This window comes from Haliotis rufescens, unplaced genomic scaffold (assembly GCF_023055435.1).
Source record: "Haliotis rufescens isolate VD_foot unplaced genomic scaffold, xgHalRufe1.0.p SCAF_2, whole genome shotgun sequence".
NCBI lineage: Eukaryota > Metazoa > Mollusca > Gastropoda > Lepetellida > Haliotidae > Haliotis > Haliotis rufescens.
In genome coordinates, this window is record NW_025963890.1 from 29,502,253 (window position 1) to 29,527,086 (window position 24,834).

The 24,834-nt window shown below is 38.9% G+C and overlaps 1 protein-coding gene across 2 annotated transcripts in view; it reads left to right on the forward strand.

Moving 5' to 3' along the window:
- Positions 1-24,834, forward strand: part of LOC124121654 (coiled-coil domain-containing protein 24-like) — a 370,739-nt gene that overhangs the window by 91,711 nt on the left and 254,194 nt on the right. Inside the window, exons 1-2 of one of the 2 annotated variants that reach the window (XM_046484688.1) lie at positions 2,322-2,381; positions 8,182-8,384. In XM_046484688.1, coding sequence (XP_046340644.1) covers positions 8,211-8,384 — 174 coding nt within the window. In that variant the 5' untranslated portion in view covers positions 2,322-2,381; positions 8,182-8,210. Of the gene's footprint in view, positions 1-2,321; positions 2,382-8,181; positions 8,385-24,834 lie in introns of those variants that run through there. The other variant, XM_046484687.1, reaches the window with a different exon arrangement.

Here is a 24,834-nt window from a genome sequence, read left to right on the forward strand (position 1 = left end):
ATCTGTTTAATATAAAAATGACTGATTTTGATCTAGATTATTTAAGATAACCTGAATCCAATCGAAGAGGGTACTGATGAAACCAGCTTTATGAATCTTAATGATGAACTTTTGAACCCAACCGTAAATGATGAACTTTTGAAACCAACCGTCAATGATTATTACGATACCTTTAAAGATGTTAGTCCTATTGTTCGTGACTATTCAAAGTTTACGATAGATAGTAAAGGAATATTGCGACTGCGTGGCTCTCCGGATATTGACCTTATGCATTCTCGTACTCGTAAGCCCCTAGCCTTGTCTACGATAGCCACTAAACATGGTATCAGCACTGTTCGTGATAAATTAGGTTTTGTTGACTACTCATGACTTTCCGCGAAGACTACTAAGGCTCTTCGGACTGTGCGTACTGAACTCGTTAACAACACAGATAATTTGGAAGCTTCCTCGATGGTGGCCTCGGACTGACTCGAAGAAATCTTGGATACCTTCTACGATAATTCCACGGTCAGTGTATCACCATACCCGGAGTTCAGTATTAGGGAATTACGAGGTCTTGACAAGGCAATGCGAACAATGCGGGGAGAACTCACCAATAATATGGCCAAGATATCCGAAATCGACAAGCATATAGTTTACGAGAAAACAAAACTTGAACAGGCGGGCGATGGATTCAGTAGACGCCGCGTAGCGGAAAGATTGCGTAACTTAGAAGACGAAAGATCGGCCCACCTCGAGGCTGCTTCCACTAATAGAGAGGCACTTCGTTCGCAAATCAGTCGAATTCGAGAAACTATCGATCGAGTCCTCAACGATGACACTACACTGGCCGATAAAATTAAAACATTGTTCAGAGAACAGGGAATAACCATTGCCAGTATTTTAACCGCGTTGGGATTTATTATATCCACTTTGACTCTCGCGTTAACCGGTGGCACAGGTGGTACAGGTGGTGGCGGATCACCGCCTACGTCGGATGGTATAAAAGAGTGGATAAAAAAGCATTTAAAAGCATTAGGCACAGCACTGGGAAAGCTCGCTGAGAAAGCCGCGGCTGCATTTCCCGGTATAATAGGGAGTGTTGTTTCCTGGCTCTTGAATTTATTAGCTAAGACCACCACTTGGCTTAGTCAAAACTTGTGGGCACTGATCATAGCAATTGCACGGCTGTTGTACGTATACGCTAAGAACTATTTATCCAAATCATGAGTAAACCAGCCGCGACTCCACCTGATACAAGCGCTGTTTTTTCATCGATATGTTGTTGATTTTTAGCCTCAATATGTGGTGGCACTTGTGCGTCAGTAGATGTTTGTGAAACATGTGGTGTTTGTGGCTTGACTATTCCCTTTTCGCCTGTGATTGTTTGCGTTATTAATTTGACGTTAATATCTGAATAAATACCTGGTTTTTGTTGATCAGTAGCAATAACAATTTTATTATTATAGCCTATCACTTGACCGATCTTAAGTTCCATATTACTCGGAGACATGTATAGTCCCGGCGCATAAACGAAGTCCACTTTGGATTGAGCGTACTGTAATACATCTTGAAAACGCTTTATAGACGATGGTATGTCAACTGGTGAATTAATGGCGTCCTCCACGTTTGCGACAAACTGTTTTTGCTCATCGAGCGCCGTCCCAGTACCGATAATGGACGTTCGTATTTGCGATTGTGCGCCAAGAATTGCCCATACATAAGTTCTTATTGATTCATTAACTCTTTCAAATCCTGGCTTAGTAAAATTATTTTCCGTTTTATCATTAAGAAATTCATTCCAAGCGTCTGTTGTATCGTTTGGATGCACAAACTTTGTTAAAATATAAGGAATGCCACTCTCAAAGTTCATACGATCTGCATTAAACTCTTTACTCGAGAGAGCAAAGCTTGAATGGATCACACCCTGTTTAATTAAATAATCGCTTTTATCTTTAATAGTTCTTTGTCCATTGTACGGAATACCTAGACCATGGCTAGGTCCTTTAATGCACCAATCTTTACTCGTAGAAACATTAAATTCATTACAAATACGTTCGAAGGCCCTCTTATCATAATTATTATTTGCGTGATTCCATGCTGGATCCAGCGGTAATGGAGCACTAATTTCTTTAAGTATACGTCTAATCTGATAGTACACGTGAAATAATATAACAGACTTATATAGTTTAAATCCTGGGGCATTAACAGATACGCCACATCCCGTTGTGGCACACCATACGGCAAAGTTTAACTGATTCTGCCAAAATTGCATCGGACGGTTAAACCAATCGTCCACCATTGTATCGTTAGTAGCCGTGAAACTGTATTTTTCAGATATCGTGGAATTTAACGGTCAACTCAGCACCAGAGGCAGTTACTATAATCGATTGATTAGTAATGTAAGTTGATTTCATATTTAAGTTATGATATAGTATCATTGTATATTTAATATGTATGTTACACTACCTGGAAAAACAAATGGTCAGTCTATTGAACTGCTTCGTACTATCGATAACTCGGATGGACAACTCGAAGTAGCTCTATGCGATGTATCGTATTACCCGCTGTGGACCAATATAAATTCTGTGAGAAGAAATAATGAGATGTTTATACCAGGTGAAAACAGTGGTATTAAAAAATTCATTATTATACCTGATGGGTATTACAGCGTATGCTCACTCAATGATGAAACTTTTAAGCCTAATGGAATTAGTATCACACAAAATGAGTCGAATGGGACAGTGAAAATATACACTGGAGAAACAGGTATAGTTATTGACGAGAACTTAGCAATAACACTTGGATTTGGACAGTCAGTAACATTACCACCCACCATCACAGTGAATTTAGATATATTGCCCGATTTCGTTCCCTATAAAGAGTTGTGCATCCATCTTGATCAAATAAGCACGACGGATAATATTCAACTAGAAAGTCATTCAACTCTGCTCAGATCTATTACAGTCAAAGATGAAAAATACAATAGAGGTAGAACGGAATCTTTCTCATCATTACAATATAAAATATTAAAGCGGGGTATTATTTCAGACCTCAAAATTTCTGTATTAGATGTAAAACACCAACCTGTACATATAGGACACTTAAGTGTAACACTCCATATTATAAATAATGGTTGATTCCATATTTAAGTTGTGATATAGTATCATTGTATATTTAATATGTATGTTACACTCCCGGGAATAACAAATGGTCAGTCTATTCAACTGCTTCGTACTATCGATAACTCGGCTGGACAACTCGAAGTCGCCCTATGTGATGTAACGTATTACCCGCGGTGGACCAATATAAATGCTGCAAAAAGAAATAATGAGATGTATATATTAGATGAAAAAAATATGATTGAAAAGTTCATTATTATACCTGATGGGTATTACAGCGTATGCTCACTCAATGATGAAATTTTTAAGCCTAATGGAATTAGTCTAACACAAGATGAGTTGAATGGGACAGTGAAAATCAACACTGGAGAAAAAGGTGTACTGATTTTAGGGAACTTATCAGCTACACTTGGATTTGTACGCAGAATTTTATCAATATACAGGTCAACATTTGATGGAGAGACATTGCCCGATTTAGTTCTCTATAAAGAGTTGTGTATCCATCTTGATCAAATAAGCACGACGGATAATATTCAACTAGAAAGTCCTTCAACTCTGCTCAGATCTATTACAGTGAAAAATGAAAAATATAATAGCGGTAGAACGGAATCTTTCTCAACATTACAATATAAAAAATTGAAGCGGGGTATTATTTCAGACCTCAAAATTTCTGTATTAGTTGTAAAACACCAACCTGTACATATAGGATACTTAAGTGTAACACTCCATATTATAAATAATGGTTGATGCATCAGGCCCAGACAACGCTCAGACAATGTAATACAATTGCGCTTTCCGATCTCGGAGACACAGAAGGATTTGGTAAACCCGGTACCGATGGTAAGTTATACGCTTTACACTTACACGATAATGTATACAAGCGGAAAGAAGTTACATTCACGGGTAATCTAGAAGATTTAAGCAATGTCGACGTTGTGAGTAGACTCCTTAAGAAAAACACTTCGTACAATCTTACTCACAACGACGATAATAAATGGACTATGGTCGAAGCAAACATCGAGTGGCAATTGAATATCGTCATTACCCCACCTTATGTGATGACGGTTAAGGCACATAATTTAACTAAGATAATAAATAGTGGCATCGTACTCGCGGCTTATATCCCATCAAAACGAAAAAGTGTGTTAGTCTCTCCCCTGCCAGAAAACCCAGGTCATATGTTATATAGTTGTCCGACAATCCAAAACGTTAGTTTAAATTTGGTTACTGAATTCAATGAAATTAAAGTTAACTTGAGTGCAATACCTAAGCTTTCTACTCTTATTATTGAAGTCTTGTTCGGAGATGTACCGGTAGATGCCTTCGAAATATTACCAGGTCTATCGATTAAATGGCTCAAGTAACACGAGCGTCAACGTTGCAGTATTATTCATATCGGAGCATCTCCCGTTGCAACCCTCGAGGGGGTCCAAATTATTAAAAGTGGTAGTATTTCTCTTACTAAGATATTCTTGCTGTATAATATACATTTGATAAGGTTGATGTATACTCTCAAAACATTTAAGCAAGACCAATTAAAGACTATTATATGATCGTAATATACACTATGGGTTTATATCCAGCGCTCGATGAAGCATTTGAAAAGATGGATACTGTTGATGGATTTCGATTACATCAAATAAGCGACATAAAACATCGAATAGAGAAGGATAGGGAGTTGAGACTTTGATTGTATAAAAAGTATCGCAGAGCCATGAATGCTCTGGATGGAGTTGACACCGCGCTTGTAGCAGCTGGCATGGGACTCGGTGTAGCTGGTGTCGGTTTACTATCAACTATAATCGCCGCGCCTATCGTGCTCGGCATGGAAATAGCCGCTGGAGTCTCGGGACTGGCAGGAATAGCGATAAAATTCATTTCTCGTAGGTTGCAAAAGAAAGCTTTAAAACAAGATAGTATTCGGATACTCGCCGAAGCAAAGTTGAACAGCATTGAGGATCATATTTCGACAGCAATGGCCGATTGTAAGATATCCGAGGATGAGTTTCGTTTAGTGCTGTCAGAACCAAATACAACGCAATGAAGCAGGAGATTCGATCAAAATCTCATAAGACCAGTGGTATTAGCAAAGACGAGAAAACAAAGTTCATAGAACAGGGGAGGCAACAAGCGCGTCAATTATTCCGTGCCAAAACCAAAGAACTGGTTGGAGATTAAAAATAGATTGCTTACTATCGGTAGATCACATTTAGACAAATGCTTACATAAATATATATAATAATGGAGACAACAATCGAAAAAGCTATTAAATGGAGAGAATTATCACAAGGTTTTTATTATATCAGTGATGTCAAACCAACCAAATACGGTTATCAATTGTTTCTTATCAAGTTACAAGAAGAGTGTAATTATATAGTCTGGTCTCCTAGTAAAATGAATGAAGAACTTAATAAAAATGTTGAATATCGCTTTATTGATAAAAATAAGAAAGAATATTTTCATTACCATTTAGGCTCATCTAAAGCAATGATTGGCCCCAGGTATTGGTGAGCTGGAGTCAATCTCATGACTATCATCGAATCGCATCATCATTTTCGCATAAAAAATCCCCCCTGTAGTAGCAGTATAGGTATATAAATCTGGCTCCAGTGGGGTTGCGGCAGAACCATCATTACCTATAAAAATTACTCCAGGTGGTGGTGAGCTAGACCCAATTTAACTTAATCTCATGACTATCGTTGAATCACATAATCATTTTGGCATAAAAAATTCCCCCTGTATTAGCGGTATAGGTATATAAATCCGGCTCCAGTGAAGTTGCGGCAGAACCCCCATTACCTATACTATTCGAGTGGGTAGAACTCTTAAACCCAGCAGTGATAACTAACCGGATGCCTATTGTGTAATTCCTATTCTTAGAATAACATGGTTACATACTTGTTACAACTGCTGCTCAATAAACTGTGTTTGTGTTTATATTCAAGTTGGTATTTCCGCTATCCATTCGAGGGCTCATCCCCTAAACTAAACACTTCAAAATTCGCGGATGGCGGAGCCCTATGGATCCGCACTAAAAGCATTAAAATGGCAGAAAACTTAATCCAAAAATCTCTAAATAAAATACAACAATGGGCAGACAAATGGGGCTTCTCCCTTAACTCAGATAAAACAACAGGAGTAGTATTAAAACATAAAAACATGAAAATTGCCTACCCAATCCTCCAGCTAAACAACCAAACAATCAAATTCCAAAAACAAACCAAATTCTTAGGACTCATTTTCGATCAACACCTCACCTGGGAGACTCACGTCCGAAACCTAAAAACTAGATGCAGCAAAGACCTTAACACACTAAGATGTCTCACCGGCTCTAACTGGGGAGCCTCCAAAGGTACCCTCCTCTCACTCTATACAGCACTAATTACATCAAAACTAGACTAGGCCTGCGCCATATACAATACCCTAAACAACTCTCTAACTAAAAAACTTGACTCAATACAATACCAAGCCCTTAAACTAATTACACGCACCCAACATGGCACCTCCTACACCTCACTTGAGGCCCTTACAGGGGAAATGCCACTAAATCTACGCAGGGAACATCTAAGCCTTAATTTTTGGGCTGCGTCCAAAACAAACCCTCTCATCCAAAACTTAATTAACCAAAACATTAGCCCAAGAAACCAAGCTCTAGCTCGCAAACACCCCTTACTCACCCCAATATCCAAAAGAATAACTAACTACCTCAATGAACACCAAACTCAAAATCTTAAACAAAACTGCAAAAAATCAAATATCTTCACCCCTACACTCAAAATACCCAAAATAGACACAACGCTAGCTAACCAAATAAATAAACAAACCGACCCAACCATAGCTAAAACCACCACACTTGCATACAAATTGAAAATTGGCCAAATTGGTGTCACATATACACTGACGGATCTTCAGACCCGATTTCCAACCACACAGGCTTCGGGGTCCATACCACACAACCAGTTATATCCACACAATCTTACCGCCTCCCTAACAACCAATCTATATTCACGGCCGAACTTGTGGGCATGGCCTCAGCCCTGCATAACCAACAATCTAAAAACAACAATAAAATCCTAATTCTCACCGACTCCCTTAGTGGACTACAACCCCTCCAAAACAAAAATACCAAAAAACAACCTAAATAAATAAACCAAATACTTAAAAGCTCCAACGACCTAACAAAAGCAGGCAAACAAATAACCTTCTTGTGGATCCCCACCCACGTAGGAATTTACGGCAACGAAAGCGCCGATAAAGCAGCTAAATTATCTCTCAAAATACCGGAAATAAGCCTTAACCTACCCACCTCAAAATCAGAAATTAAAAGTGTAAACAAACAAAAAATAACCAGGACACACGAACCTAAATAACCACCTAAAAAAACTTAAAAGACACACCACAGGCAACTGCCCCCACTGCAAACAACCCGAAACCACAGAACACGCACTCATCCACTGCACCCACTACCAAACACACAGAACCACACTACAAACCACCCTCAATCTAAATAAGGTTCCTACTCTAGATGAAATACTAAACCCTCAAAATAAACTAGAAAACTTCAAGGCCCTAGGCGTATTCCTAATCAAAACAGATCTAATTAAGCGCATCTAAAAACTCATTAATCTACCAATCCAAAATCCAATAAACATACAAACACCCACCCACCAAAAATTTATTCCAAATTTAAAAATTCCAAAAATTCAATATAGGCAACCCCTTAAAGCCCCCTCTTGGGTTGCACACACCACTTTCACCCTTTTTGGAATACACTAAATGGTCCGGCCAGGCCTGTGTGCGAAATACGCTACAGTCGGAAAGCGCACGTTAAATCTCCTATATCAGTCTGTCAGTCTGCTATCCAAAGTGTGCAGTTAGGATGTCTTATTGTTGATGGTCATTTAGAAACATAAATGTGAAGTTTCATTAATGCTAATGCGTTTAATTCGTATTTTTGTTAATTTCAAGATTTACACTAGATTTCTGTTACCGACACATTTTGCCATTATATTAAATTTTGTGTGTGTGTATCTTTATATATATTTTTTATTTGAATATCATCTTTCATTAATCTTTTCAGTTATCTATCTGAACGTGGTGACTGGAAAGATGGCCAGTAAATCTGTTCCAACTCTTGAACTTTCAACTGGTAGGCAAGGGTACCAGCCACCGCTATCACTATGGCAACTAGTGGAGGAGCTTGTTAGTTCCCATGAGCAAGAGGAAATTAAGAGGATATTGGGAGAATCCCTTATTGACCAGAGTATTGAACTTCATGAGGAGGTTTGTAATTTGGCATGTTTTGTTACATAATAGTTGGTTGTAATTATCCAGTTAAACATAATACCAGTTTACGTTTGTTTGCCAAAATTCAATTATTGAGCACAAAATAACAAACATGCCATGGCCCAGTAGCTCACAAATAAACAAATGTCAGTGGAGACACAAATGCATTGATACTGAGGAAGAGTATTGACTTGACTGACTTGATCCACAATGATCTGGGGTCATATTATATATGGATCATCTGCCACACAATTGAAATCGATAATAAAATCCTGACTGTCCTCAATAGATAAACATAGCTTAAAAATATGAACAGCAAGCATAAAATTCCAACGTGACGCTTTTCGCGTTCTTTAAGGAACCACCTGTTGAAAAGGGTAAAAGACATATGCCTGGCGAATCATATTTGCGTTACCAGTGGTGCTAAGTGCTTGCGGGCCTATTTTATAATGTGTTGTGACAGTGACAACAATCTTGTGGTAGAAATAGGTTCGCAGAGTTTTTGCTCAGTTTAGTTACTGCATAAAACATTAAGAAATCGGGTAAGTCGAAGTGAAACCGATTTCCATGATTACTTCCATGCGTAGAGCCGTAGCGGAAAAAGATGGGGGGGGCTCGATTATTTACAGACCGCCGTCATATAGCTGGAATATGGTCTCTATTATTCATCCCCAGGATCTCACTGTCCCGTTCAATCTTTATGCATATACCTGCAAGCGTCATTGACACTTTGATGATCCATGAAGCGATTGTTTATCCCCCCATCTCACAGATGGTTACCTCAGGGGTTTCCTGTACAGTGGTCTCCTTTTGGTTACGATCTACAATCTTCTGTGCCTACAACTTTAGTGGATTGCCTCCACTTCAGACATCAAATCCTCATGAGACGAGAGCTGTTGCATCCTCCATAGATCTAATAGCAACTGTTCCCTCAGTGCTATTATGGAAGGATGTTTCTGGAAGGCCGACATGGTCTACTTAAGAGATATATAGCTGTCATATAGCTGGAATATGACTGAGTGCGACGTTAAACAACAGATAAACAAACAAATATATAAAATCATGATTGATTTCCATGTGTAAAGCATTACAAATGTCTCTATTCGTGCTGATTTTGTCGGATGGAAGAAGTCGAAGAATGGAGATTACCGTGAGTACATGAAAATATATAATTTATATACAAATTTAAAAAAGAATTAATAAAATTGTGATATCATTAAAATCACAAATGCTTACGGAAAACATGTTTTTAGCCAACTTCCATGCGTAATGCGGTGGTGAAATAAGCAGGAGAAAAGTTTTGGAATTGGGGGCATGTACAACCCAATCCTGTTAGTCACCTCTTATTTCAAGCATAGTCACCTTTTACGACAGCTCACGCACGGGTTAATGAAGACAACTGGTTGGGGGGCATGTGCACTTTTATGAGCAATTTTAATGGTAACAGCAGACATAAAATCATGATAGATTTCCATGCGTAAATCATTACAAACATGTTGCTTTACAAGTTGATTTTGTCAGAAGGAAAAAGACAAAGTGAAACAATCACGAGTACATGAAAAAATAAAATTTATATAAAAAACACTACAACGCAGTTGTTTTTGCCTATTTTCGCCAACTTCTGTGCATAAAGCACTGATGAAAAAAGATCAAAAGCAGGAGAAATGTGTTGGAATTGTGACAACAGATTTAAATATAATAAAACCATGATAATGCGTCTGGTTTCCATGCGTAATGCCTATGGCCTTGGCATTTTTGTGGTATCTGCTTCAGGACATGGGGAATCTTGGTACAAATTTTGAAGAGATTCTGAGCTGTAGTTCTGTTTGATTGGAACAAAAAATGCCGGAATAATAATAAAAAAATATAGCTGCGCTCAGTGCAGTCGGGCTCTGATTTCTAAAAGCACTGAGTCATTTAGTTCCAGCCTACTTGAATCCACTTTATAATACAGTGCGCATAAGTATTGCATAATGTAATTAATAATTTGATATTTCACTGACTACTTCTTTGATAGGCATTTAGAAGTTGGAGTACTAAGTAAGGATAAGCATTTATGGATGAACAACTTCTTTATTACAATTAAGAGTGACATTTCGGTGTAGGTTCTAACACCGTTATAAAGCAAGTGATATACAGAGTATGGTTGACAAGTATATATACAAGTAGGAGACAATGTTTATACAGTAGAGTAGATATTGTTATAGAGAAGCCTGTTATGTACACACAAGGGTAGTGATGACAATCATCGGTGAAGTCAGTGACATAAACAAATGATGAAGCCAGTACAATGTGATTATGGCTGATTGGGGTCTTTGATGAGTTGATGGTACGCCTGGGGTATGCAATAGCCTTGGTCACGGTTGTTTGATGGCTGGAGTCTTTTGATGTTGATGGCTTCTCGTAGATTCCTGATTTTGAAGTCTTTGAGGTTTCACCTGTCTGATTTGACGAAATTGGTGGGTCCCTGAGCATCCATGTATGTTGTCAACCCATGTCAATCCTCATCCATATTCAAATTCTTAAATCCTTCAGTGTTTGAACTTAATTTTTTCAGATTTTAAAATCAAACATTGCAACAAAGCAATGATACTTTTAGCATGCAACCAAGAACAAAACATGAGGTATATATGATAAAAAAACAACTTGATGTAAACTTTCAATAGTTTCTGTGAAGAACCTTACAAGATATAATCTTTAAAGTAAACTTTCTGCGGAAATAAGGATCAAAATCAAATAAGGCCGCAACTAATAACTATCCCATAAAGGATATCAACGTTTGATCTGTTATGTACGGAGACAAATCTCAGAAAGTCAGAGTCGTATGCTTTTGAAGACCTGTGTACACAGAACACACTGTGAAAACCCTGAATCCAATATGGCTGCCAAGCCACGTGACCAATGGCCAGAGTTAAAGAATAAAAGATAGCAAGCACCTAAAGCAGCAGGCACATGTAGAGTGTGAAAGTAATCAGAGTAGCGGTTTCCGAGCAACAGAGCAAAATATATCTCATGCCAATAAGTCATTTAGTTCCAGCCTACTTGAATCCACTTTATAAATGCAGTGCACATGAGTATGCTATAGTGTATTTTATTACTTGATATGTCATTAGTCCATTTTGACAAAATTGACGGGAGCCAGAGCATTCTTGGGTGTACGTAACCCATTCCAGTCCTTGTTCATATTTGAATCCTCAAATGGTTTCCTTGTACCAATGCCGTCAAATGTAGGCACCGGCTGCGGATATCGCCGCTGTGCCATTTGCATATGCCGGGTGTCCAAAGCTGTTCTAAACCCATCTCCAACCTCAAATCTTCATGTTCGAATCCTCAAAGCGTTTGCTTGTACCAACTCCGTCAAAAGATAGTTAACCATTTGCAGGACATCACCGTTATGAAATTGGAGTGTACCTGAGTGTTCTCAACCCATTTCCGAACAAGAAATCCACAAATCATTTGCTTTAACAATGCTGTCAAAAGTAAGGCACGGTAGCATTTGTCATTTGGGTAAATAAAGTAGTAAGTCAGGGAGCCCGACCACCCGATCCCGATAATCGCCTCTTAAGACAAGCATGGGTTGCTGTTGACCAATTCTAACCCACATCTTCAAGGGTAGTCGACAGTCAAGGGGGGTAATCTTATCTAGCTTCATTCTCAGTATTTTGAAATCAAATATAACCTCCAAGCAGTGTTACTTTCATGCAACCAAGAACAAAAAATGAGGTACATATGTGAAACTAACTTCATGCAAACTTTCAATGGTCTCTGTCAAGAACCTTATAAGATCTTTAAAGTAAAATTTTGGTGAAAAAAAATATGATCCAAATCCAAATCCAATTTGGCCGCAACTACCAAAGATAGCCAATGACAGCTATTACAGTTTTGATTTGTTGTGTATGGAGACAATTCTCAGAAAGTTTGGAAGCATTTCATTCAGTGCATTCAGAGTTCTATGCTTTTGAAGACATGTACCCCAAAAAACGCTGTGAAAACCTTGAATTCAATATGGCTGCCAAACCACGTGACCAATGGCCAAAGTCAAAGAACAAAAAATGTCAAGCACCTAAAGCAGCAGACATATGCCAATTTTGAAAGTAATTGGACAAGCGGTTGGGGAGCAATAGGGCAACATAAATCTTCAAAAAATACTTGTTTTTTTTTGGTTATCTGCCCTTGGTCATTGGGCCTACGGCCTTGGGATTTTTATGGTATCTGCTTCAGGACATTGGGAATCTTGATGTTAATTTTGTAAAGAGATTCTGAGCTGTAGTGCTTGAGTTATGATTGAAACCAAAAACACTGGAATAATAATAAAGAATAAATATAGTTGCAAGCAACGATGCGGGCTCCCTGTCGGAATTTTAGCAGCGGATCCTGGTGTACATTCATAGAAGTCCATTCACAAAATCGCACTTTGGTTATACCTTGTACTAAAACAATGGAACCAAGTTCATAAGGACCCTTATTTATTACCATTAGTGCATTTTCTCCTTAGGTTGAAGGAAAGGGAACTTACTAAAATCAAATATTATCACAAGTCGGAGTTCCTCTTGACATGCAACCAAGAACATGAGGTATATATGGTACATTAATCTGATGTAAAGTTTCAATACTTTCTGTGAAGAACCATAGAAGATATGATCTTTAAAGTATAACTGATTTTTAAAAAAATGATCAAAATCAAAATTGAATATGTCCTTAACTAAAAAGAGATCGAAAAACGGCTTATCATTGTTAAAACAATTATCTAGTAGGTACTTGTCTTCTAAAACATACAACACAGAATCCACTGCATGAAATGGTTCTAAAAATTATGAGATAAGTCCCCATACATAACACATCAAACAGAGTGTGAAAACGTTGAATCCAACATGGCTACCAAACCATGTGGTATCACTTTGATACCAATGGTTCAAGGTCATGGTCATTCATAATTTGCACTGTAAGAAGCGTCAAAAGTGTGGACTGTGGAACTTATAAAACAGGACATTTTTCCTGTTGACTTACAAGTCACTATCAGTATCAGGCATGATATGTTCATTACTGTGTATCATTATAATATAGCCTTTATTAACTATGTGCGCATGCGTGAGGCGGGGAGAAGGCTGACATTTTGAGAGCTCTGACAAAAGTGAAGAAAATTGTGTGTTTCAACCGAAATATTTGCTTTAGGCGAGACATATCCTGCATGACCATTCTCCAGGGACAATTCCCATAACGCTCAGCGAATATTTGAAACTTTTAACGTTGCATCTGCCATATTTTCAACTCTGTGTGTGAGTGAGCGAGAACCGTCACAAATAAGCCCGCCATGTCGACAACTTGTGTTGAGCTAACATCAGACTCTGAGACTCTCTCCAGAAAAAGAGAGTTGGAGGAGAAAAGTGACTTTGGTGAGGCAGAGGACGATAATATGGATACGCCGTGTACAAAACGGTTAAAACATACATCAGATGAAAAAAGGGGAAATGATGTGAGTAAACAAAATGATGTAAATAACTCTGTCCTTCTGTTTGCCATTCGCGAGGTTGGTGATAGTTTGGGTGCCAGAATTAGTTCCCTAGAAAACACTTTATCCGATAAAATTAGAGAAGTTGTTCTTGAAGAAATGCAGAAACTCAGGGATAAGTTAGAGGATAAAGTGTGACATATCTCCGAGGAACTTCAACATCTCGAGCAGAAACAAGTAGCAGACGACGCACATATGAGGGACAAGGTTCAGGTTTTAGAAAAAACCTATGCTTCAGCTACTGCCACTAACTGTGATAATGTGATCGTTATAAAAAATCTACCACTTCAAGCTAATGAAGAAAAGAACATGACCATCACAGAAAACAAAGTGTCTGCACTCTTCAAAGATGGTCTTAAATTAGGGGACATCTCTGTTACTGGTGTGGAGCGAAAGAAAAGCGCCAGTAAAAGACCAGGCATAGTGATTGTGCAGGTCAGCAATGCTGAACAGAAATCAAGAATAATGAAAAATAAGTCAAAGTTAAAGCAACACAAGCGATACGAAAATATCTACATTGAGAACAACATGTCTCCTGTTGAGTTGAAGACACAGTCTAGTCTTTTGACCCTTGTAAAAGAACTAGATAAACAAGACAAATTCTATGTTAAAGGCAGCAGTATTTTAAAAGGAAGGTACAGAATTAGGATTTGCGACTGTGCCATTGGAATTGTGCTGGTTGGTCCACAAAAAGTAACAAAAACTCTATTTTCAGAGAAAATCTTATCAAGGCTAGTGAGTATGATATCATTTCCCTCTGAAACATTTTTACGAGATGATGAACAAATACAAGTTGAGGGTTATAAATGGTTCGGTCATAATAGAAAACAAGTCGACAAGAAAGCTAAACGGGGCTCAGGAGGCGTAGGATTCCTTATCAAGAACAGCTTAACCAATGTGTTCAAAATCTCAGTTTTAGATGATACAATTGAAGATATTTTATGGCTAAAATTAGAAGCCCGTGACATCACCCTCTGTGCATGTGCGTGCTATCTCCCACCTGCAGGATCATCTCGTGCAAGGGACCCGGATCTGTTCTTCAGTGACTTGCTACACCAGGTGTACACATATCAGAATGAAGGTATCTTGTGTGTGTGTGGCGATTTCAATGCTAGATGTGGAATTCAAATGGATTACATTGAGGGAGTGGACAAAATACATCCCAGGTCAGTCATTAATTGCAATGAAAATAGCTATGGAGCTATGTTTATCGACTTCCTTTGTGATGTCAACTTCTGTATGTTGAACGGGAGGGTTGGTGACAGTAACGACTTTACATATGTGTGTACTACAGGGCGATCGGTCGTTGACTATGTTGTGGTACCGCACGAGCACATTTGTCACTTCACAGATTTTAAAGTTAAACCTATGTCAAGTATTATATCTATGCTTAATATTCCTGTGCCTGACAAAATCCCAGATCATTCTGTGCTCGAATTCAAAGTTGCTATCAATTTTTTTGATCAGTACACTGTTGGTATTGCCCTAGATCGTCCTGAGAGACCCACTCATAGACCAGATATCCCTTACGATTTCTTGATATCTCAGGACGATGTGGTTCGTTTACAAGACTGTATCAAACGCATTGAATCCAGTTTGAATGCACACAATCGTCTTAATGAAGCTTACGACAGATTCACATCCCTTATTCAACACAAGCTTAATAAATGCGCAGAACCTAAACCGGTTAATAATCATAATGTTAAAAAAACGTAAACCATATTGGAACGACGAGTTACAGCGTCAGTGGACACTAACATGCGCTCGAGAAAGGGAGTGGTTAGCATGTAGATCACCAGGCGTGAAACGAGCCAGTCATCAGTTATATATATCAGTCAGAGAAAATACTTTGATAAACTACATAGAAAATATAAACGTTCCTATCAGCTAGAAAAGCAGAAGAAACTGACAGACTCGTTTGATAATACTGACACAAGAGATTTCTGGAAAATGATTGGTAGATTAGGTGTAGCTAACAACCGTACAGGTAATTTGCCCTTTTAGGTCAGAGACACGGAAGGAAATATTGTTTGTGATACTAGCTCTGTCCTTGAAAGATGGAAGGATGACTTTGAGAATTTATACGGTTACGACCCACACCCTGATAGAAATTTTGATAATGAACACCTGGATAATATAGTGCATGAATTATCCAATTTTGTTATAACAAAGGAAGATAAAACAAACTGTGATCCCTTGAACGTCCCTACGTTGGTGGAAGTAGAGAAGGCAATAGAACGCGCTAAATCCAGAAAGGCGGCGGGTATTGATAATCTTCCTGCTGAGTGTCTGAAAAATCCTGTCTGCGTTGACATATTGTTTAAAATAATGACTCATTGTTTTAATAATGGTGTAGTACCTGATGCATGGCAACAGAGTATCATTAATCCAATTGCTAAATCTGACACAGATGTTCACAATCCTGTCATACAGGGGTATGTCGCTTATTTCTGTACCCTGTTAAATTTATTGTGACATTTTAAATGCCAGATTGAGTGAGTGGTGCGAAAGAAATAATATTTTAGCTGAGGAGCAAAATGGCTTCAGGAAAAAAAGGAGCTGTTTGGATCACCTCTACAGCATTTTTACAATAATCAAAAATAGAAAACAATAAAAATTATGAACATTTTGCTGTTTTATTGACATGAAAAAGGCGTTCGATAATGTAAACAGAGATTGTTTATGGTTTAAAATATTAAAAAATGGCATAAACGGAAAAATGTTTGAAGCTGTTAAAAGTTTATATAGCAATGTGAAGTGCGCTGTGAGAGTAAATGGTTTGTTTTCACCCTGGTTTAAGGCCCCACGGGGACTAAAGCAAGGATACCTTGTCTCTCCATTATTGTTCTCTATTTACATTAACGACCTGGCGGCCAATATAAAAAGCATGAACTGTGGTGTTGACGTAAATGATTTAAATATTGGTGTTATGTTATATGCTGATGATATTTTATTATTGGCGCCCACGGAGGACAAACTGCAAAATATGTTAAACATGGTCAATGAATGGTGTCAAAAGTGGAGACTTACATTTAATCCTACAAAAACTAAGATTGTTCATTTTAGGCCTACCAATACAAATTGCTCCACAACCAACTTTTCAATTGGAGAAACTCTTTTGAAGTATAGTAACAATTATAAATATCTTGGTTTGTGGCTCAACGAACACATGGACTTTAAGTTCACAATTAATGAATTGGCTAAATCGGCAAGCCGAGCTTTTGGTGTTTTATGTACAAAATATTTTGATGCTGGTGGTTTTACTTATGTAATTTACACTAAATTGTATGAATCCTTGGTTCAGCCTATTATGCAATATGGTGCTTCCATCTGGGGGTTGTATGAACATAAAAAGTTAAACACTCTGCAAAACAAAGCATGTAAATTTTTTCTCGGCCTTAGACGTAATGCATCAAATGTTGCCGCCAGGGGAGACATGGGTTGGAAATCATGTGTCACTAAACAACGCATAAAAGTATTTCGTTTATTCTTCAGCCTTAACAGTATGGAAATTACAAGATTGCCCCGTGTCATTCATGCTTGGTCAAGTAAAAGAGGGCGCTCATTGGAAAAGGAGGTTTACAAGCTAGCTAGAAACTTAAACATTGTCGACTTGATTTTAAACATTGTGTTAGTATATGTCTTATTTTACCTTACCCAGATCATGACGTTATAATTTGCTTTTATGTCTAAGTGTCTCATAGGCCATACCTGGTCGGATGTTATATTTTACTGTTCATGTACGTGTTTTAGTATGAAGTGTATATAACATGTGACACTATAATAAACATTATTCTCTCTCTCTCTCTCTCTCTCTCTCTCTCTCTCTCTCTATGTCATGGTCCGTTTTGACTGAGAAATACAGTCCATTTTGGCACAGGTCCAGTTTGGCATTATCAAGGGTGGTAACTCTAATCGTTCCGTTGGCAACTGGAGCCTTCATTACCCGCCATTACCAACAGTCAACATCTGTAGCCGAGTGTTATACTGCTCTCCTATCTTCTATTTTACCTATTATCAGTGCCTGCTGAAAGAATAAGTGTTTGTGCCTTTAACACAATCTACAGGGAGCTTAATTACCGCGTTTCGCTATACCGCTACCGTGACTCACGCTCCAATATGCACTCGACTGACCCATCCTCAGTCAAGCTGACACACTGTGCGGTCAATAAACATGCATTCCGCAATTCTTTGTTTGCTTAACTCTATTGACAGTGTGTATTGTGAATTCATGCCAATGCAGATATGAGCTTTCACGTGCACCACTAACTAACAAGAAATATGATGTTGGTATAGATGCAAATGAAAACAAATGCTCTCCATACATTATGTTGTACAAGGTGTCTGGTTCTGTTATGCGTTTTACACACAACTGGATGCATCCTCCATAGGAGCAAGTGCGCGAAACTGCATGCTATCCCAGCGTTAGAAACTGGCACTAGTCCTATAGTCCTTGCCAAACTGCTCCATAGTTAAGGTATCATAAGGACTAGTAGACATTTGCCCTTTTAAGGATTTTGCTATATGTTATCATTATAAGGACTAGTGGACGAAAACTATTAGTTTCTACCACTGTATCCGCTGGCAGAGCATAGTACATACAGCGTGAAGAAAATCCATACAGAAACAGACTATAGAAATCGCTACCATTGAAACATGACGTGAACATATAACCGGTCTGTTATTTCTTGAGGGTGTGGTGATAAAATTATGACAAATACGTGAAAAGACAGTAAATTAATCAGAGAGTTCAGCAACATCAAATTTTCAATCACAACCCTACAAACTGCGTGCTTTCTGCTGGCAGAGAGTACTGCATCCAGCATGGAGAAAATCCATACAGAAACAGACTATAGAAATCGCTACCATCGAAACATGACGTGAACATATAATCGGTCTGTTATTACTTGAAGTTGTGGTAATAAAATTATGACAAGTATGTAAAAAGATAATAAATTATCGGAGAGTTCAGCAATATCAAACTTTCAACCACAAACCTACTGTAAATCCCACAGTCTGAAAAAGATTTATGAAAGAGGTGTTCTCGGGAGGGTTGTAGGGTCGGTCATGTTTTGACTGAAGGACCCCACTTGTGGCTCTGGGATGACCCCGCTACCAGCAGGGGTTATTTAACCCGCTATAGCGCTACCGCTGTCTCGCTATACCATTACCATGGTTCACTTGCCAATATGCACTCGACTGACCCAGCCGCATAGGACTCAGGCACGCTGACACGCTGACACGCTGTGAGGCCAACATGCATACGCAACTATTTGCAACTCTATTGACAATGTGTATTGTGAATTTGCGCCAATGCAGATATGAGCTTCCACAGAACAAAATATATGATGCGATACATTATACCAAGTTGCACTGTTTTCTATGAAGAACTGTTGAAGATACGAGCCCAAACATAAATCTATTTCTATAGTCCATTTCTTCCTGCATGGTCCATCAGCTGAAAATACACTGTATCTTACTGACCCTGACAAATGACTTCTGTAGTCCATAGTGGATAAACACAAACACAGTTCGCCGAAAAATATACACAAAGCTCACATACTAGTTTATCATATAAATAAACCTATACCACTGGTCTACCGACAATAATGTGGCATTTAACGCTAGAACACAATGCTGCTGTCGATTGAAGTGCAGTGAATGGGACTTACTTGTAAATTTTACTGCTGCTTCTTTCAGTGTCTTTACTTAAAAAATGTTTGAAGTGTCGTACAGTACCTTTGTCTCCCCACAAAATGACATTTTCTGCACATGTAAATATTCAAGAGTGCCTAGTCTGACAGTTATTGAATGATCTGGTTAGGAGCAATTATCTTAAAAGATGTTGTTATACATGAATTATGTATCATTTCTCTCTCTGTCGCCTTATCTCCTAAGTGACTAATATGAGGCATTGTAACAGACAATCCCACTACACACACACACGAAATGTGGTGAAATCGGACCAGTATTAGCCGAGTTACTGCTGTTTAAAGATTTAGACCCAGAAACATTGAGCAGATCGCAGAAACAAAGCAAGTAAGAACACATTTTTGAGTTGAGAGCGATTCGGTAAACCACACATCGAGAAGTTGCGGGTCATGTGACTACATGCCAAGATTGACAAGAAACCAGCAAGCCCTTGGACGATTGCAAGCTGGACAAACCACCTGGCAAGTAGCCAATGTATTTCAAGTCCATGTAAGGACCATATACAGGCTCCAGCAACGGTACCAAACCACCAACACTACAGAATACCGACCATGTAGTGGAAGACCAAGGGTCACCACCCGACGTCAGATTGTGCGACAGCATCTTCAAGATCGCATTTGGTCCGAGCATCATGGTGTGGGGTGGAATTGGTCTTGCACAGAGGGTCAGCCCTGTAGTCTTCCAGAACATCTGTCCAGGGAGAGGCAATTGTGTCACAGCAGCTCGGTAAATTGATCAAGTCTTGAGACCACACGCCATACCGTATTTGGCACGTCGGCGCAACCACGAGTTTCAGCATGATAATGCCCATGCCCACACTGCGAGAGCAACAAGAAACTTCCATCCAGCAGAATGGCATCAGAACCATGCAGTGGCCTGCCCTCAGTCCCGCTTTAAATCCCATTGAACACCTGTGGGACAAAATTCAAAGACGGCTGAATGACGTCCAGCCAAGGCCGACAACTGCAGCTGAACTCAGAGTGTGGGCTCAAGTGCCTTTGGCCTTCATCAACCGCCTCATCCATTCCATGTATCGACGTTGCACAGCAGTCATCAATGCACATGGCGGACACACGAGATACTAACTTGTGATGCCACTTTCTCAGAGACTAGTGTTGTGTTGCACTTTAAGACATTTGACACTTTCTATTCAACCTTGATGATCAGTTTTGCCAAGTTTCATCTTTTTAATGTCTCAAAGTATGTTTACAGTGTTTGGACAAATAAGGTTTCTCATATATACTGAGTCAAATTAAAAACTTCACATTTTTAAAAGTAATCCCATATATGATATACAACGGACAAATGTATCAGAGAAGGTAATCTTTAATCATTAATGTCCAAAGAAGGATTTTAATTAACGGTGGTAACCATAATATGTTCCAAGCACCTACGGTATTTGGTAATTACATCAACAGTTTAAATCATAAGTCCCAAGCATGAGAATCTGCTGGCACACAAGTTCAGTAGCGTGTATGGCCACCATGTGCGTTGACAACTGCCACACAATGCCTCCGCATGGACCTTGTGATGCTTGTGTAACACATGATTGGGAAGACGACGCCATTGTTGCTGCAAAATGGTGCAAAGATCTTGCAAATTCTGTGGTTGGTTCTGGAGAGTGTGCAGACTTCTGCCAAGATGTGTTTGATTGGATTGAGGTCGGGAGACCTTGACGGCCAGTCGGGAGACCTTGACGGCCAGTCCATGACTTTGACTCCCGCATTCTGAAGGAAATTCTTTGTCAAAATTGCTGTGTGGGGACTGGCATTGTCGTGTTGGAAGATCAAACCGGGTCCATGTGCTGCTATAAAAGGCAGAAGTTCTGGTGCCAGTACCTTGTCGCGGTAAGCAGCAGCTTTGAGGTTGTCACGGATGACATGAAGCACCCCACACCTTGACACTTCCGCCTCGAAATCTGTCAACTTCCTGTACACAACACTGGGCGTTAGGTTCATGACGGCGCCTCCACACCCTCGCCCTACCATCAGCAAATCGAAGATTAAATCGGGAATCATCACTGAAGACAACTTGATTCCAATTCCATCGTAGGTGTTTCTGTGCCCACAATTGACGTTGATGTCTGTGTAATTGAGTCAGAATCGGCCCACAGTATGGCCGCTGTGCTTGAAGGTGAGCAGTACTCAGACGGTTTCGAACAGTTTGCGCACTCAGTCTACCCCTAAACAGTTCATTTCTGGTTGATGAAGCCGTCAAAAATCAGTTATGGAGGTGACGTAAGACAATCTGACGATCCTCTGCATGTGGCGTCACACGTGGTCGACCTGGCTGAGGGTGATCAGCGGTGGTACCCGTTTGCTGTAGACGCGTCTGTAAAACACTCCGTCGACTACGTCCTTGCGACTTCAGCTACTTACGTTCCCGTTTGCAACATGCCGACGGCATGTTCACATTGCACATTTGAAAGGCGTGGCATGACAAATGGCCGTAAAGACTTTTGTTTTCTTGTGTTTTTCTTTTTTTGTTAATGACTGCCAACAAGAATGGCTGAAAACACGTGCGGTTTTATGGCCACGTGACCAGTTGCACGTGAAAAACCACTTTTGACACTATAGTGCTGTGCACATGGTTTTGGTCGATTCACCTGCACAAAAACGGGTGTTATCTGAAGACAATACGTGGCCATTACTGTTTAAATACACAATAAGGGCCCACAATGAAAACTGGATTGTGAAATTTTTAATTTGGTTCAGTATATCTATCCATGGTGATGTTTCTTTTATGGGTCAGTATAAATCAGTATCAAAAATGAAAACTTTGAAAATAAGTTAGGAGAACAAAATACAAAGAGAGAGATGGGAGAATCAATGGAACAATTAAATTCAGCTAAACTGGAATTGAAAAATTTGCATAGAATAAGAACTGAAGGCTCTTTTATGAGATCCAAGGCCAAATGGATAGAACAAGGTGAAAAACCCTTAAAATATTTTCTGCAACTTGAATATAGAAACTTCTCAAACAAATCGTATCATTACTTGAAAAGGGAGATGGGAGAAAAATAAATAAACAAGATGAACCAATTCAAGAAGTTAGAGACTATTATCAGAAATTGTATAAAACTGAAGATTGCACACAGATTGATTTAGAAAACCTATTTTCTGATACCCATGTGCCAAGACTAGATGATGATATAGCTTCTTCTCTTGGGGGAAACTTATGATGAGGTACTTAAAGCATTGAAAAAAATGAAAAATAATTAAAGCCCTGGCCCAGACGGGGTTTCAGCAGAATTTATAAAATTCCTTTGGGTGGATCTTCATAGATATTTAATAAATGCTCTAAATTATGAATATAAAAATGAATCTCTATCGGTATCACAAAAACAAGGATTGATACCATGTATTCCAAAAGAATATTAACCAAAATTATTTTTTAAAGAATTGGCACCCCATCTCCCTCCACACATCTTATAAGTTAGCTGCAGCGTCAATTGCAAACAGAATAAAACATGTTTTGCCTTTAATTATTCATGATCAAAATGGTTTTGTTGGTGGTTATGATGTGATGGAATATACTGAATCTTACCAAATACCAGGCCCCGAGGTTATAAAACTTCCCTGAGTACGATTTCATGCTCAAATCCAGTTTCGTGCTCAACTCAAAACTCAGACTCAATAAACGAAGGTTATAAATAATCTGAGTACGTTTTCGTGCTCAACTTGAGCATGAAATACGTACGATCTCAAGTACGCTTTGGACCGTGCTCAACGCTGAGTTCGATAACAACAATGACAGCTCACCTGCGACAGACTCGACAAGCGAGGCGGAAAACCCGTGTTCCGAGAGTGTTTCGAGATCGTTCAAACCCGCTGGAAGATTTAGATGTGGAAGAAATTTTTGAACGTTATAGATTTAGGCCAAATACTATAATTTATTTTCTTGGTCTACTTGATCTAACCAGAGAGACAGCTCGTAACTGTACGGTTCCACCACTGTTACAGTTGCTGGTATGCCTTCACTTTTTGGCAACAGGCGCTCTGATCTGCTGGTTGGGGACAGCCTAAACATTTCCCGATCTACAGCCGGCAGATGCATACGCGCAGTTTCGTTGGAAATCTCCAAACTGTCAGGAAGGTTCATTAAATTCCCAGTTGGAGGAGACGCTGTACGAGCGAAGGAGGCATTCGGCAACATTGCAGGTACGTACATGGGATTTTCCCAATGTAAACACAAATAAATAATTTCATTGGCGTGATTCGCGTCAGTGCCATTTTGATTGGTCAGTAAAAAGAATATGGGTCAGAGGTCGAGGTCATGTATATAAATAAAAATCAAATTATGATCGAGCGATAGATCTTAGGATGGGCTGTAAATGAAAACTAGTAAACATTGCAGTATGCTATCTATTGTGACACCGTGACACGTTTTACTTACAGGATTCCCTAACGTAGTAGGGTGTATTGATGGAACGTTTATCAGGATACAGCGGCCTACCACGAACGAGGGAGACTTCGTGAACCGGAAAGGTTACCATTCCCTGAATGTACAGGTAAATAGGCATAATTTTACTCCTAAATTAACTATTCGTTATAATGTATGTGTTGGTTTAGGGGTGGGGAGATGTGTGACATTTGTAAGTCTTATGTATGTATTGTAAGTTGGAGTTTAAATTTAAATCCCACAGATGTGCTGTGATGCAAATTTCTACATCACAAGTTGCAACGCCAGCTGGCCGGGATCGGTACATGACAGCCGCATTTTCCGGACGTCAGCACTGTGCAGGCAATTTGAAAATTGTAAGACACGTTTTTTTAGAACAATTTGGTGATAGTATTCTGCAAGTGAACAAGCATATAGTTTATCCTGTTACAAATAATATATAATCATTTCTGTTATAGTAATTATAAGTTAAGATGTCAAGAAGTAGCAAGTTAATCATTTAGTAAATTTGAATCAATATACAGATATTTTTGTATGACATCTCATTGAATTGAAGTGGCAATTGCTTTGGAACCCTGGATATGACAGTGCATAAAATCTCAGAATCTCCATACCAATTTTAATTAATAAATTAGATTGGATTCATATCCTCATTTCCAATTATTTCTTTCTCACAAGTTATTTTTTAACTTAACAATTCCATTAATTAGGATGAATGTATTTGTTCCTGGAAAAAGGTTTATTTCATTCATCATGTTCAAGATATATATTGAAATATTGTAAATCTTGATGAGACAAATTTTATTCATGCATTATATGTACTTT